At 37.4% G+C, this 16,666-nt stretch overlaps 1 protein-coding gene across 1 annotated transcript in view; it reads right to left on the bottom strand.

The window, feature by feature from the left end:
- Positions 1–16,454, bottom strand: part of BUB1B (BUB1 mitotic checkpoint serine/threonine kinase B) — a 60,161-nt gene extending 43,707 nt beyond the window's left edge. Inside the window, exons 1-5 of the mRNA XM_012649423.1 lie at positions 16,208–16,454; positions 12,871–13,017; positions 7,494–7,553; positions 6,921–7,065; positions 2,513–2,709 (exon numbers count right to left, since the gene is read on the bottom strand). Of these exons, the coding sequence (XP_012504877.1) occupies positions 2,513–2,709; positions 6,921–7,065; positions 7,494–7,553; positions 12,871–13,017; positions 16,208–16,242 (584 nt within the window). The 5' untranslated portion in view covers positions 16,243–16,454. The remainder of the gene's footprint in view (positions 1–2,512; positions 2,710–6,920; positions 7,066–7,493; positions 7,554–12,870; positions 13,018–16,207) is intronic.
- Positions 16,455–16,666: the final 212 nt, after the last annotated feature.

The raw sequence follows: 16,666 nt of genomic DNA, 5'->3' as shown, positions 1-16,666 counted from the left end.
GATAAATAAAATGTGGTCTATCCATATAACGGACTATCAATTAACAATAAAGAGGAACGAAGTACTGATACAATCCACATCTGTGATGAACCTTGAAAATACTATGCTAAATGAAATAGGTCAGTCACAAAAGATCGTTTATGTGAAATGTCCAGAATAGGCAAATCCGTAGAGACAGAGAACAGATTAGTGGTTGCCTGGGGATAGGGTAAGTGGGTATGGGGGTAACTGCTAATGGGTACAGGGTTCATTTTAGGGTATTAGAAATGTTCTAAAATTAGATTATGGTGATGGCTGTACAACTCTAAAGCTGTTTAAAAAAATTAAAGAAAGGAAAAAGATATATCATGCCAACAAAAGGGAAGCTGGAATGGCTGACTTCTGAACAGGAGTATGATCAGAGATAAAGGGGGACATTATATAATGATACAGGGGTCAATTCTAAATGTTTATGCACCTAACAACAGACTTCAAGATACATAAGCAAAACTGATGGGAATGAAAGAAGAAATAGACAAAATTACAAGGAAACTTCAAAACCCCTCTAAGTAATTGATAGATCAAGTAGACAGAAAATCAGCAAAGATACGGAAGACCAGAACGGACTACCAATCAACTTGACCTAAATTACGTTTGCAGAATATTACACTCCAAAACAGTAGAATACACATATTTTTAAAGTGTACATGGAACATTCACCAAGATAGACCATATTCTGGGTGATAAAACAAACCTTAACGAATTTAAAAGACTTGAAATCATATAAGTTATGTTCTCTGACAACCATAGAATTAAACTAGGAATAAATAACAAGGCGATATCTGAAAAATCCAAAACCATCTCCTATTTAAATAACATACTACTAAATAAACACAAAAGAAATTAGAAAATATTTCAAACTGAACAAAAATGAAAATACAGCATATCAAAACTTGTGGAATGCAGCGAAAGCAGTGCTTAGAAGAGAATTTAGAGCATTAAATGCTTATATTAAAAAAGGAGAAAGATCTAGAATCAGTGATCTAAGCTTTCACCTTAAATTAGAAGAAAAAGTTATATACAAAGCAAGCAGAAAAAAGGAAATAAAGAATAGAAATAAAATTAAGAACAGAAAATCATTAAGAGAAAAACCAATGAACCCAAAAGCTGGTTTTCTGAAATGATCAATAAAATTGATTTTATAGTCAGACTAAGAAAAGAGAGAGAAGACACAAACTACCAATATCAGGAATGAAAATGGGAGGGTCACTACATAACCTACAGCTATTAAAAGGATAATAAAGGAATATAATGAACAACTCTATGCCCACAAACTCATCGACTTGATGAAATGGCCCAATTCCTTGAAAGATAAAAATCTACCAAAGCTCATTAAAAGAAATCAAAGACCTAAATAAATGGGGAGGTATACCATATTCATGTACAATCCTAATCAAAATCTCAGGAAATTGATTCTAAAACTTACATACAAAGTCAAAGGAACTAGAGCAAAGTTAGAGGACTCATACTACCTGATTTCTAGCTAGACTTACCATAAAGCTATAGTAATCTAGATAGCGTAGTATACACTAATGGATAGACACACAGATCAACAGAACAAGATAGAGTGATGGAAATAAACCTACACAAACATGATCAACTGATTTTTGACAAAGATGCAAAAGGCATTTCAATGGAGAAGGGTTAGTTTTTTCAACAAATAACATTGAAACAATTGGACATTCATATAAAAAAAAAAAAAAAAAAACATTTACCCACACCTTATACAAAAATCAACTCAAAATGGATCATATATCTAAACGTAAAAAGTAAAACTATAAAACTTGAATGTGAAAACAGTAGAAAATCTCTGTAACCTTTGGCACGGATATCTTAGATAAAACATCAAAAGCACAATCCCTACAAGAAAAACTTGATAAATTAGACTCATTCACAATTAAAAACTTTTGTTCTGTAAAAGACAGTTAAAAGAATGAACAGACTAGGCTTAAGCTCGGAGGAAATATTCATGATTCACGCATTTGACAAAAAGCTTGTACTTAGACTCTATAAAGAACTTTTACTATTCAAATGCATTAGGCTAAATCAAAGAAGCCAGACTCAAAAGGCGACATACAGTAAAATTCCATTTATATGACATTCTGGAAAAGGCATGTTTATAGGCCTGGATAATACATCAGTGTTTTCCAGGGGTTTAGGGTAAGCATAGGAACTGACTACAAAGGGACAGCATGAAGGAATTCTTCTAGGGATTGTGGAACTATTTTGTATCTTGATCATGATGATTACGTGTCTCTTTTCATTTGCGAAAACTCATAGGACTGTATATCAAAGAGTGGATTTTACCGTATGTTGAATAAAAATTTGAAAATATATCTTTAAAAAAACTGAATAGTAACTAAGTAAACTTAACTTGCCAATCCATCAGAGAACATTCATTCAAATACAAAAAAATCCCACTTATTTCTACTATTTTTAAAGAGTTAAGACAAGCTCCAGAGAAGCAACTTACCGGTGCTGTGACTGCAGTCTTTCTAGTGGTTCAGCTTTCCGTTGAAGGCCTTCCTGAAATATCATATCTGCTTTTTTAAAGTTTTCTCTAGCTTCATATTCTTCAGCCCATGAGATATAGAACTGAGCAAGGGAAACGCCAATCCCTTGGTTGTGCAAATAATTGTACATATCCAAAGGCTCATTGCATAAATGCCCCTGTAACAAATTAAAAGCATTAACAGTTAACCAATTTCTGTTCACTTATTGAATGCCTATTATGTGCCAAACGATCAATGGAGATACTATATGTAATTCTGTATTGGAGAAAATATCTCTATTATGATATAATATGATAAGGACCATACTGGGAGGACCCAAAAAAGAGACAAAAATGAGAGATTAATTTGTAAGAAAAGGGGATGGAAAGGAAAGGCTTCAAAAAGGAGTTTGAGCTTAGTATTGAACGAGAAATGGACTTTTCATCAGGTGGAGAATGGGAAGGGAAGGGCATTCCAGCCAGAGAAAATAGCATAAGCAAAGACAAGGAAGACTAAACGCAGGTTAGGAGTCCAGGCAAGACAGGAGTCTAGAGAAAAAGGCTGTGACAGATCTTGAATGCCAAGCTAATCAATTTTGAATTTGTCTTATAGTAAATGTTAGGGTGGGAGAGCTATAAGCAAAGGAATGATAGTCAAATCTGTATTTTAGAAGGGACTTTATGAGACCAGATACAACATAGATAATTCTAATAGCGAGAGGGGGGAAAAAAATCACCAAAAACCTCACACCATAAACATTTTGATATATTTCTTCAGTCTTCTATTCCTTAGCAATAAAAGGATATATATCATTTTATAAAGTTTTGGTCATGATAAAATTTGCTTTTATTTCACTTAATATTGCATCATTCATGTTTCCATGCTGCTGCTTACCCTTCACACTATTATTATTTTTTTTTTTTTGGAGACGAAGTCTCACTCTGTTGCCCGGGCTAGAGTGCTGTGGCGTCAGCCTATCTCACAGCAACCTCAAACTCCTGGGCTCAAGCGATCCTCCTGCCTTAGCCTCCTGAGTAGCTGGGACTATAGGAGCACACCACAACCGGCTAATTTTTCTGTTTTTAGTAGAGACAGGGTCTCGCTCTTGCTTAGGCTGATCTCAAACTCCTGAGCTTAAGCAATCCTCGGCCTCCCAGAGTGCTAGGATTACAGGTGTGAGCCACCATGCCCGGCCAATATAGAGAGTTTTGTATACGCCTCACTCAGTTTCCTTTAATGTTAATATCTTACTTTGCTGTGGTACATTTGTCAAAACTAACAAACCAACATTGGTATAACACTAGTAAATAAATTTCAGACTTTATTTGGATTTCACTAGTTTTTTTCACTAACGTTCTTATTCTATTCCAGGACCCAGCTGATACTACATTGCATTTAGTCCATGTTTTTTCTTTCCCTAGCACTTAGCACAGAGCCTGACACATAGTAAGAGCACAGTGTTTCTTGAATGAATTAGTCATCTCCTTTTAATTTTTCTCTTCTTTTTGGAAGATGTTTGCTAATTTTCATTTAGATTTACTTAACTGATATATTTTCCCTTAGATTTTCTTCCCTCCTCCTCTACCTTCTGTTTCTACCATTAAATTAAAACAAAGATTTTTTTTTTTTTTTTTGAGATGGAGTCTCACTCTGTTGCGTGGGCTAGAGTGCCGTGGCGTCAGCCTAGCTCACAGCAACCTCACATTCCTGGGCTCAAGCGATCCTTCTGCCTCAGCCTCCCAAGTAGCTGGGACTACAGGCATGCACCACCATGCCCGGCTAATTTTTTGTATATATTTTTAGTTGTCCGATTAATTTCTTTCTATTTTTAGTAGAGATAGGGTCTCACTCTTGCTCAGGCTGGTTTCGAACTCCTGAGCTCAAACAATCTGCCCGCCTCAGCCTCCCAGAGTGCTAGAATTACAGGCGTGAGCCACCGTGCCCAGCCACACTATTATTTTTAAATGAATGCATAATGTTCCATCTAATAGATCTTCCATAATTTAATTCTTTCCCTATTTATGGATTTTTAAACAACTTCTAATTTTACCCAATTATAAATAATTCTATAATAAATATCTTCATGAATACAAGCTTTCACATTTTATATTACTCCTTTAAGATAAATTCCTAGAAGTACAACTATGTTAAAAGGTAATAAATTACTTTCTAAGAAGAATACAAAAATTTTAAATGCTAAAATTTAATAATTCACAGAAACACTAGTTCTGCCAGATCCTTATCAGCATTAGAAACTATTAAAAACAGGTTCTAACTTCATATCAAAATGGCATTTCAGGGCCGGGCATGGTGGCTCATACCTGTAATCCTAGCACTTTGGGAGGCTGAGGTGGGAGGATTGCTTGAGCTCAGGAGTTCGAGACCAGCCTGAGCAAGAGGGAGGCCCCGTCTCTACTATAAATAGAAAGAAATTAGCCAAACAACTAAAAATAGAAAAAATTAGCCGGGCACAGTTGCGTGAGCCTGTAGTCCCAGCTACCTGGGAGGCTGAAGCAGGAGGATCACTTGAGCCCAGGAGTCTGAGGTTACAGTAAGCTATGAACATGCCACTGTACTCTAGCCTAGATAACAGAGCAAGACTCTGTCTTAAAAAAGTCACTTTAGAGGTTCCAACCTCTTAACAAATCACATGGGCTGGGCGCAGTGGCTCATGCCTGTAATCCTAGCACTATGGGAGGCCGAGGTGGGAGGACTGCTTGAGCTCAGGAGTTCGAGACCAGCCTGAGCAAGAGGGAGGCCCCGTCTCTACTATAAATAGAAAGAAATTAGCCAAACAACTAAAAATAGAAAAAATTAGCCGGGCACAGTTGCGTGAGCCTGTAGTCCCAGCTACCTGGGAGGCTGAAGCAGGAGGATCACTTGAGCCCAGGAGTTTGAGGTTGCTGTGAGCTAGGCTGACGCCACGGCACTCTCGCCCGGGCAACACAGTGAGACTCCGTCTCAAAAAAAAAAAAAAGTCACATGTAAGAATATTACATAGAATAGAATGAAGGACAAAATCCACTGGTATACCACCAGGGACCACAGTCATCAGGCTAACAAATCTGTTTAGCATTCTTTAGGTGCCATCCCTCATTATAAATTCCTGTAACTAATATCCGTAAGGTAATTTCTCTAACCTCTCACTAAAGATGTCAAAATATTTGTCAAATGTCCTGTAGAAATCAAGATACATTATACCTTCAGGATTCACCTAATTTCCTGTACTTGTAACTACTGTTGACCCTTGAACAACATGAGTTTGAACTGCACAGGTCCACCTACATAGAGATTTTCTTCTGCCCCTGACACCCCTGAGATAGCAAGACCGACCCCTCCTCTTCCTCAGCCTACTCAACATAGAGATGATAAGGATGAAGAGCTTTATGATGATCTACTTCCACTGAATGAATAATAAATATATTTTCTCTTCCTTATGATTTTCTTAATAACATTTTCTTTTCTATAGCTTACTTTGTTGTAAGAATACAGTGTATAATATGTATAACATACAAAATATGTGTTAATCAACTGTTTGCTATCGCTAAGGCTTCTGGTCAAATTAGGATATTAGTAATTAAGTTTCTGAGGAGTTAAGTTACATACGAGTTTTTAACTCTGAGGGTCGGCACTCCTAAACCCTGTGTCATTCAAGGGTCAACTCTATTGGAAATTTGAAATAAGTCTTCCTCTAGAGGACTTTTAGTGAGAAATTTTATCAGTTTTAAATGTCAATATTGTATTGTAGTATAGTGGTTGTGAACAATTCTAAATATTTACTGCTTACTTTTTTCTAATTTCTTTTAGGATAAAAAAATAAAATTAATGTCTAAGAAACCCTAGTCATTGTTTTTTATGAAAAATATGTTTTTCCTACACATCAAGTGAGACAGTACAAAATGGTCAGGCAGACATTTTTGGCTATAGCAATATATTAATGCTAGTAATAATATACTAGAAAGAAGTTCAAAGACCAAAAAAAACTAAATCATCACTTTTTTATGGTGATGATTCTCATAAAGGGGAGAAAGGGATAACAGAATCATTTCGGGAAGCTTTCCCCCAAACAACTGTGTTCCTGCAAAGTGTTGGCTCCTGCACCTCCACCTCTAGTACAATTGCATGGCCCAATTGTGTTTAGAATAAAATAATCCATACCCATTGAGAGATCTACAGACCTTGTGATCAATTATAAAGGTGTAAAAAACCATATTATGCTATGTTTAAATACATCTTTAAGTAGAACCAATTTAACAAATATTGAGTATTTATTAAATGTTTATCATCTACTAAATGGCTCTGGTTTTATAATTTCTTTGGTATACCAAATACCTCTATAGAGAATCTCTTGGTTTAATATTTTAAACTTAGATGGCACTTGAGACCTACCAATTTAAGCCAGAGACTAAGAAATCGAGGATCATTATAATATCGTTTTTCTCCTTGTAGTGCTTCCACAGCTCTTTCTAATAATGTCGACATGTTACTCTCCTTCCCACCTTGAGGATAGTTCTGCTCTGTCCAGCTGATATACCTGAATGGGAAAAAAAAGAATATATTTTAAGTTAAACATGTGCTTTTGTTCTTGTTCCAAGTCTCATTTTGAATTTCTTTAAGCAAAAATATCTAATGTATTATAAACATGTTTCTTTAGGAGTCCTCAATGACCTGCCCTAAGCCTATATCCCTCAAACTTTTCCAAAGTAGCTTTAACACATGCTTCTGGGAAAATTGGGGATGGGGATAGAAGGGTGTAGCTCAAAGTTGCATGCCACAAACCTGAAATTTCTTTAATCTTAAACACCTCAGGAAGACATGCTATAATTATTCTGGATCTCTGTGCCCACATGACACCATGTTCTACTCTGATGAACCAATCCATATAACCCTAATTTCAGAAACATGGCCATAAGAATCCATCTGTTAATGTTTCTGTTGCCCTTGTTAAATAAAAAGACCTACCTATCCCAAACATCCAGAGGGTCATTTCCAGTATAAAATCGAATTTCAGATTCAAATGCCCTGAAATTTAAACAGAGAATGTTAGCATTATGCAATAGTGACAACAGCCAATGAAAAGTATCACTTCCATTTTTATTCATTTATTAGGTATTTAATATTGATCTAGATAACCGCACTAGAGTTTATGGGTTTGTTAAACAGAAAAAGAGTAGAAATAATTAGGATTCAGCCTAATAACATAAAAGGAAGGACAAAACATGCAGAAATTAGAGAAACAGTTTTTGAGACAACATACAGAAAAGCAGTATGACACAGCAGTTAAAAACTCTGGAATAAGATTCACTAGATTCAAATTCAGCTCCAACAATTACTAGTTCAGTGATATTGGACAAGCTACTTAAACTCTGTTTTTAGTTTTCACATCTGTAAAATGGGGATAATAATAGTACTTATTAGGCTGATCAGTTTTTTTTTTCCTTTTTTAAATTTTTATGTTTATTTTTATTTTTTTTCCTCCCGTCCCTCCCATCAGTCCCAGGCTGATCAGTCTTAAATGTAAAGTGTTTAGACATAGTAAGTCCCCAATAAATAACTTATTTTATATGTCTATGATAGTATTGAACAAACCACATGCACATAAACAATAAGAATATGAAAGAAAAATTCCACACATATTAGAGAAAAATAATATCATATGTAATTTGGGGAGTACCTCAAAGAAAGTGTAAAATATGACCATAAAGAGCTAGGAAAAGCAGAAGGCTAAGATTAAGATTGACCATTTAGAATAGAGGGGAAATAAACCACAATTTGGATAAATGATTAATTATCAAAAAATATTTAAGTGTGGCTTTTTTAAATTTTTAATTCAATTTAAATTTTTTTTAGAGACAGGGTCTTGCTATGTCACCCAAGTTGGAATGCAGTGGCAGGATCATAGCTCACTGCAGCCTTGAACTCCTGGGCTCAAGGGATCCTCCTGCCTCAGTCTCTATTCAAGAGCCACCATGCCTGGCTAATTTTTTTTTTCTTTTTTAGAGATGGATCTCACTATGTTGCCCAGGCTGGTCCCAAACTCCTGGCCTCAAGTGATCCTCCCACCTCAGTCTCCCAGAGTGCTGGGATTATAGGCGTGAGCCACAGTGCCTGGCCAAGTGGTTATGTTTTGTTTTGTTTTTTGAGACAGGGTCTCATTCTGTTGCCGAGGCTAGAGAGCAGTGGTGTCATCATAGCTCACTGCAACTTCAAATTCCTGGGCTCAAGGGATCCTCCTGCTTCTGCCTTCTGAGTAGCTGGGACCACAGGTGTGGACTACCACGCCTAGCTAATTTTTCTATTTTTAGTAGAGATGGGGTCTCAGTCTTGCTCAGGCTGGTCTGGAATTCCTGGCCTCAAGTGAGCCTCCTGCCTCAGCCTCCCAGAGTAGTAGGATTACAGGCGTGAGTCACCTCACCCAGCCTCCAAGTGGTTATGTTTGATATAAAAAATAATAGTCTCTGACACAAGAGAATTTATACTCTAATAAGAAAGACAAAGTACACAAATGAAAAATGAACTAAGCATACAAAGCAGTATAGTGTATGACAATTGCCAAGAATGGATGGTAAAGGCTTTAAGAAGTCAAAAAGAGGTATCATAGAAGCAGCCTCAGCAGGTGGGACTCTAAAGGAACCATGAGATTTTAAAGAAAAAGAGTTTTTCCAAGAGACAGGGAAACTACTATTAAATAAAGTTGTGAAGGTGGGAGAGTTTATCCACAGGAAATTGAGTAGACCCTAAGCCATAACATAAAGTCAGTACTGAGAATAAATGGAGACATCTGTAGAGGTGAAAAAAAAAAAAAAAAAAAAAGGACATGCTGTAAATGTAAAAGACTTTGGATTTCACCTGCTCAAGCCACTATTGGTTCTTTAACTGGAGGGCATCTTGAATATGATGAGCAAAGACTGCAAAAAGATTAATCCTTTACAAGAATAGGAAGCATTAGAAGAAGGGATCGTAATTATGAAGCTAATATAAGTATGACATAAGATTATCTTCAGAAATGGTGAAAAAATAAACTCCAAGACACTACTGATAAAAATCAGCAACCCTCCAAAGTGATGTATAGATTCAATGCAATTTAACCCAAATCCCAGCAGGCACTTTTCTAAAAATTGACAAGATGATTTCAAAATTTGTTTGGAAAAGCAAAGGACCAAGAATAGCCCAAGCAATTTTGAAAAAGAAGAACAAAAGCTGGAGAACTAAGCCTGCCTGGTGTACTATATAAAACTAATTAAGACAATGTGTTACTGGTGAAAATATAGGCAAATTAGATCAGTGGAACAGAATAGAGTCCAGAAATTACCCGTACGTATGTGGTCAAATGATTTTTGAAAAGGGTCTCAAAGCAATTCAATGAAGAAAGGAAAAATCTCTTCAAAAATGGAGATAAAACAACTAGATAGATATCCACATGCAAAAAATACATTTACTCCAACCCCACACCATACATGAGGGTAAGTTTAAGAGGAATCATACACCTAAACATAAAAGTTAAAACAATGATGCTACTAGAGGAAAACATAGGAGAATATCTTTATGACTTTGGGGTGGGCAAAGATCTCCTGAAGAGGACCCAAAAAGCACTAACCATAAAAAAAAAAAATACAAATTAATTGAACTTCATCAAAATGAAAAACTTGGTGGCCCAGTGCAGTGGCTCATGCCTATAATCCTAGCACTTTGGGAGGCCTAGACAGGAGGATCACTTGAGCCCTGGAGTTCAAGACCAGCCTGGGCAACATAGTGAGACCCTGTCTCTACAAAAATTTTTTAAAAAATTAGCCAGCTGTGGTGGAATGCACCACAGCTACTTGGGAAACTGAAGTTGGAGGATCACTTGAGCCCAGGAGTTCGAAGCTACAGTGAGCTATGATGGCACCACTGCACTCCAACCTGGATGACAGAGCAAGACACTATCTCAAAAAAAATAATAATTAATTAATTAAAATTTTTATACTTGGTGGTTGGAAAAAACCACCAAGAAAAAAGACAGCTATGGAGTAGGAAAAAATATTTGCAACACATGTATTTGATAAAGAACTCCTGCAACCCAATTTAAAAACTAGGCAAAATATCTAAACAGATACACTGCAAAGGAAGATATTCAAAAGGTCAAACGGCATGTGAAAAAGTGTTCACCATTATTAGTAACCAGGGAAATGTGAAGTAAAACTGTAGTGAATACAACTTCATATCACTAGGATGGCTAAAATGAAAAAGATTGACAACACCAAATACTGGAGTGGACCTGTAGCAAATGGACTCTCATATATTGCTGGTAGGAGTGTAAAATGTTACAACCATTTTGGTAAACCAGTTTCTTCAACAGTTAAACATGCATTTATTCTTTGATCCAGCAATTCCATTCAAAGGGAAATGAAAATCTATGTCCACAAAAAGCCTTGTACAAGAATGTCCACAGCAGCACTATTCATAAAGCACAAAACTGAAAGAATCTAAATGTCCATCAAATGGTGAATGGATAAATGGAATCCTATTCAGCAAAAAAAGGAAAAATCTACCGATACATGTAACATGAAAAAGCTGCAAAAATATGTTGAATGAAAGAACTGTATGATTCTACTTATATAAAATTCTAGAATAGGCAAAAGTAACCTATAGTGATAGAAATCTGATTAGTGGAGGGTGGATTGATTGGGAAAGGGGCATGAGAAAACTCTCCGAGGTAATAATGTTTTGTCTGGAAATGCATGTCGAAACTGATTAAACAGTACACTTAAAAATCTGAGCATTTCACTGTAAATAAATTATACTTTTTAAAAAAATCACCAGTCCTTAGTAACCAACTAAATAAAATTAGGATGAGAGCAATGAGTAAGATAATTCAGGTGAGTTTTGATCCATTAACCAAAATGGAGTAGAAAAAGGAAAGTCATTTACGAGAGAAGAGATTGAGTATTTACTACATTAAGTGAAATATTCATCTAATTATGTTATAGGTAGATAGAAAAACATTTAGAAGGCAACTAAGAGATGTTGAACAATCCTGGAAAACTTGAACATGGAATGAGAACAGGGCAAAGAACACAGACTTAGGTGAAAGGCAGTAGGAAGCCAGCATGAAAGAAGGAAGTAGTTAAGGGAAGTGGAAAAACTAGTACAGTCATGCATTGAATAACGACATTTCAGTCAATGATGGACAGGGTATACAACAGTGATCCCATAAGATTATAATACCATATTTTTACTGTACCTTTTCTATGTTTAGATGTCTAGATATACAAATACTTAGCATTGTGTTACAATTGTCTACAGCATTCTGTACAGTAACATGCTGTATAGGTTTGCAGCCTTGGAGCAATAGGCAATACCATATAGTCTAGGCATAAAGTAGTCTATATCATTTAGATTTGTTTAGGACACTCTATGATGCCTGCATAACAATGAAATCACCTAATGACATTTCTCAGAACGTATCCTCACCGTTAAGCATGACTATACAACGTCAACAAAGCCATGAAGAAGAATTAAGAGTAGAACACCACCACCTCTAAAACAAACCATAAGACCCAACGCTTTTAAAAATCCAATGAGATAGAGAATGATATTCATTATATTAGAACCCAAAATTATGCTAATTTGCCAGATGGCAGAATTTTTTTGGTCAGGGATTGAAGGAGGATCTGATACTTTAGATTACTTTTTTTTAAAAAGTATACTTATCAAAATATGTGTTAGTCAAAAGAGAGCAAAATCTATAGGTCCATTTGAATAATCTGAGTATTTTTCAGCTTTTATGTATCTAGTTTGTTAAATCATTATTGAAAAGCTTTCTAGTATAAATGAAACCTCAGTTTCTCTGAGGTTTACATGAACTTTGGAGACCACTATTTCTTTTTGTCACATTCTCAAAAATACCTTCCTAAGAAAGTTAATAATTGAGTACACATAAAAGATAGCAGATTCATTCTCCCGCATACTCAGAATCTAAGGAAGCAGTCTATCTAATTGATTATTTTCAAAGAGTTAAGTCTGTTTAGGGATCCAGAATGACACAACACTTTTGGGGAACACTGCAATGTAATACTTGCTCTACTATGCTTATCCTTGCCCCTGTATAAACTGTATTTCTATTGATAAAATAATTTGGCTGCTCCACAATGAAATTAAATCCTACAGCCCTTGTTCTTAATCATACTGGAGGACATCTTCAGAAAGCTGTGGTGTGATGAGAAAGAAAGTGAGGACAGATTCTCAGACCACCAGTTTTTGAGTATTCCTTACATCATGCCGCATAGATCCACACCCACTTTATCTACTAGGGTTGCGGATGAATGATGACAGGTTGATTTCCAACCATTCTACATACCGTTTTTGCTGCTGAAGAGTATTGTTACAGGCAGATTCTTGCTGTGCCAATGCTCCCTGAAGAGTGGACATAATCCGCCCTTGCCTTAAGGGTTGTACATTTTCTTTACTCAGTTCCCATTCATCTCCCTCCAGGGACATGGCTTCACTGTGAAGAGGGAAACAAAAGTAAATCTCACACCAACATTAACTTATTATAGCACTGGATTATTGTAAATGTTTTCAGATATGTAACTATTCACGATCTCAGGTTGAATATGGTAGACTGATACGTTAGTAGTAGTATTACACTTCTAAGCTTCTGAGTCTTTCTATCACCTGGTTTCCAAGTTTGTGGCTACAGTGTTCCCTAATGGAAGAAAGAACTTGGCAAAGAACCTGTGGACAGTGCTATAAGAATAAAGTCTAAGGCAGAAAGAAAAGGGAAAAAGAGTATTATAAATTTGGCAAAGCAGACTAAAAGGCAGTAAGCAGTTCTATGTCTACCACTGAATGCATCATCTAGTTTAATTTAAAATTAGCAGTGTTGTTCAGACTAACACCCCATGTTTCAACTGATGATTCAAAACTAAAGTTTGTGTATATAGGTATCCCAGAGCAGAAGCAGACAAAAATAGTTTACTGGTCACAATTGGCCCCAATTCTATGAAGCCTACTGGGAGAATCCCCAAAACTTTTTTGGAGGCAATCACCATTATGTAAGCTGTACTTCAGAGCTCTCCAATGGTCAGAGAGAACCCTACCTCTGACTAAGAGACATTATTTTTGGGTTTAAAACACAGAGACATAAGAAGTAATCTTCAAAATAGAGTGAAAGTTATGTGGGACTTTAATCTAGATGAGTGCCGAAAATTCTCAAGTAACTGTAAGTGATTAATGATTTGGTTATAACCAGTCACATCTTTTTAACTATAATAAGTACTTACTTAATACCATCTATAGCTTCTCAGAAACTGCAACTTTAATCAAAACAACATATAAGGAAACCAATTTTACCATAGGCTCATGGATATAAACAAGGGTTAAGTTCCTACAACATATTTCTGGTCATAAAAACATCACCAAACTTCTAAATAAACACCCAAAACACTTCTAATATTAAACATTGAAATAAATGTGAGCTGTACATACATTCAAGAAAGATTAATGGAAACAAGATGATTATTTACCCAATTTTGGTCAATCAGTGACTGACCACATTCCCCGTGGGGGTAGGTTAAATCAAGGAATAAATGTTTGCAAAGGGAAAATTTTAAGGAGCACCTCCTACCACCACAAGTTCAAAAACAAACAATAACAAATATAGTGGGCTCACTGCGTGTTTTCATATCATATTGTTTATAGTCATGCATTTATATGGTTATTACATACTTTACAAATTTTTATTTTACAATAATTTGTATTCATATCTTCATTTTCCAACCCACTTAATCCAGTTCAAGGCTGTGGGTCATCGCAGAGCACACTCACACCCACACTCAGACAGGGACCATTCCGATATGCCAGTCAACCCAAGGGGCACATCTTTGGGATACAGGAGGAAACCCATGCAGACATAGGGAAAACATGCAAACTTCATAAACACAGCGGCCCCAGTCAGGAATCAATTTTTTTTCCTCATCAATGTTTTAACAAAATGACATTATTCAAGGACCCGCTGTATATTGTGCAAACCCTATAAACGTAAGGGCCATGCCATTTATATTTGTATCCCCACGATCTAATATAGAATATAACACTGTTATGCACTGAGTAAATGTTTGTTGAATTCATCTGAATTTCTTCTCTTGTTCTTAAAAATAGCAATTACACTCTCTCAGTTACATGTCCCAAATTGAACTGAGACTACCTCCTCCCTCCTCTCAGACCTGCTCCTCTTACAATCTTCCCCCTTCTCAAATAAATGTCAATTGCGTCACCGCAGTTGCTCAAGCCAAAAATCTTGGTGCCAACCTTGCTGTCCCTCTCATACCCCTCAGTTAGTCAGCAAACCCTATTTGGTTCTACCTTCAAAATAAATCTAGAAATCAACCACTTCTCACCATTTTCACTGTTTTCCATATGGCTCAAGCCACCATTTTCTCATGCCTGGATTATTTCAATAACCCCTTAACTGGTATCCCTGCTTCTTTCCTTTGCTGCCTTTAATCTATTCAACGCTGCAGCCAAAGGGATCCCATTTAAACTCAAGTCAGATCATGTCTTTGCTCCGCTCAAAACCTCCCAGTGACTTTCCGTACAATCAGAGTAAAAGCCAAGTCCTTACAATGTTTGCATATTCACCTTTTTACTTAATCTCCTTTTACTCTCCTAGTTCATTCTGATCCAGTGACAACGGCCTTGGACACACCAGGTGCAGCTTCCTCCCCCAACACTCACCCCCAGCCTTCCTACTTCCTCCAGATATATGCATGACTAGCACTTGAGGTTCCTTCAAATCTTCACCAGAGACTTCAAATGAAGTCTCTGCAGTGAGGCCCTGCATTCAAACCTATCTAAAATTGCACCAATGCCTACCCGGAACACTGCCTATTCCCCCTTGCTTTTTTTTTTTTTTTTTTTAAGTACTGACCACCACCTCCACCTAACTTTTAGTTTGTCTTGTTTATTATCTGACTACCCTCCTTCATCCCATCCCAGAACTTAAGTTTCATGAGGGTTGAGATTTTTGTCTTTTATTTACCAGCTGCACCCACTGCTTAGTCAATAAATATTTGCTGCATGAATGAAAAAGCTGGTGACCTTGCTTTTATCTAGGTGCCGTGGACACCATAATGAAAACGCATTCAAAATTTCAACCTAGAAGAACTGTTGTATATGTATATATATTATATAAGGAAAAACAGCTAACGTGAAGAGAAGGGCTTTTTAGATCTCTACACTACTGACATAATGATAGCACCTACCATTCGTTGAGCATTTATTTGGAAGCAATTACTTTACAAATACTTTGAATTCTCCCAGAACCCCGTAAGGTAGATTAATATCAGCATTTCCCGTATATACCTGTCCAAGGTCGAACAACTAGCGAATGGCTGAGCTGAAATACAAACACAGAGCACATTACAAATTCCAAGCTCTGTGCACCACTGGGGGCCCACAGGCTCCCCTGCTAGGAAACTGGACGCAGCAGGATTCTCACGTGCCCTCACCCCTTTGCGTCTTCACCTCCACCCCTAGCGTCCGACTCCATACAGGAAGGAGGCTCCAGCGGGGCCTACTCTTCTCTTGACCTTGCCGGTCCTTCCCTCGACTGAACTCAGCGGAGCCTCTGTCACCTGCCAGGCACCCACGGGTCTCTCAGGCCCAGCTCCCAGCAGCTCTTCTCCCGGACCTACCTCAGAGCACCCCCTTCTTTCTTTATCGCAGCCATCCTGCATTCTTGGCTCAGGCCCTCGTCCTGCCACGGGCTGTTCCTCAGAGCCGCAGGCCGTCTAGGCTTTCCCCCGCAACTTGCCCTTAAAGCCACCAAAGCAACAAAGGAACGCACCCGAGTCCCTTACACACCAGCCACATCAAGCTCATATCCCTAGCCGCCAAGTTTCAAATTTAACGGTCCCGCGCGTCCAACGTGGCTGCGCCCCTCCGCTCCTGCGTACTCGCGCCCCTCTCTCAAGGCATTCTGGGGCTTGTAGTTTATCCAGAGATTAGTTCTAGCGGTCGCGGTGCATAATGGGAGTTGTAGTTTTGCGGGACACCGGGGGTGGTCAATGGCAGCAGGCTTAGGCGAAATGAATTCTCTACAGGTGCTCTCTGCGTCCTGGCTGTAAGGCGAGTCTCTGAGCGGAGTGAGCGGA

The sequence above is a fragment of the Propithecus coquereli genome, unplaced genomic scaffold (genome assembly GCF_000956105.1).
Source record: "Propithecus coquereli isolate 6110/MARCELLA unplaced genomic scaffold, Pcoq_1.0 Scaffold3, whole genome shotgun sequence".
Lineage (NCBI taxonomy): Eukaryota > Metazoa > Chordata > Mammalia > Primates > Indriidae > Propithecus > Propithecus coquereli.
The sequence above is the reverse complement of the archived record's forward strand: the minus strand, read 5'-3'. Positions and strand labels throughout refer to the sequence as shown.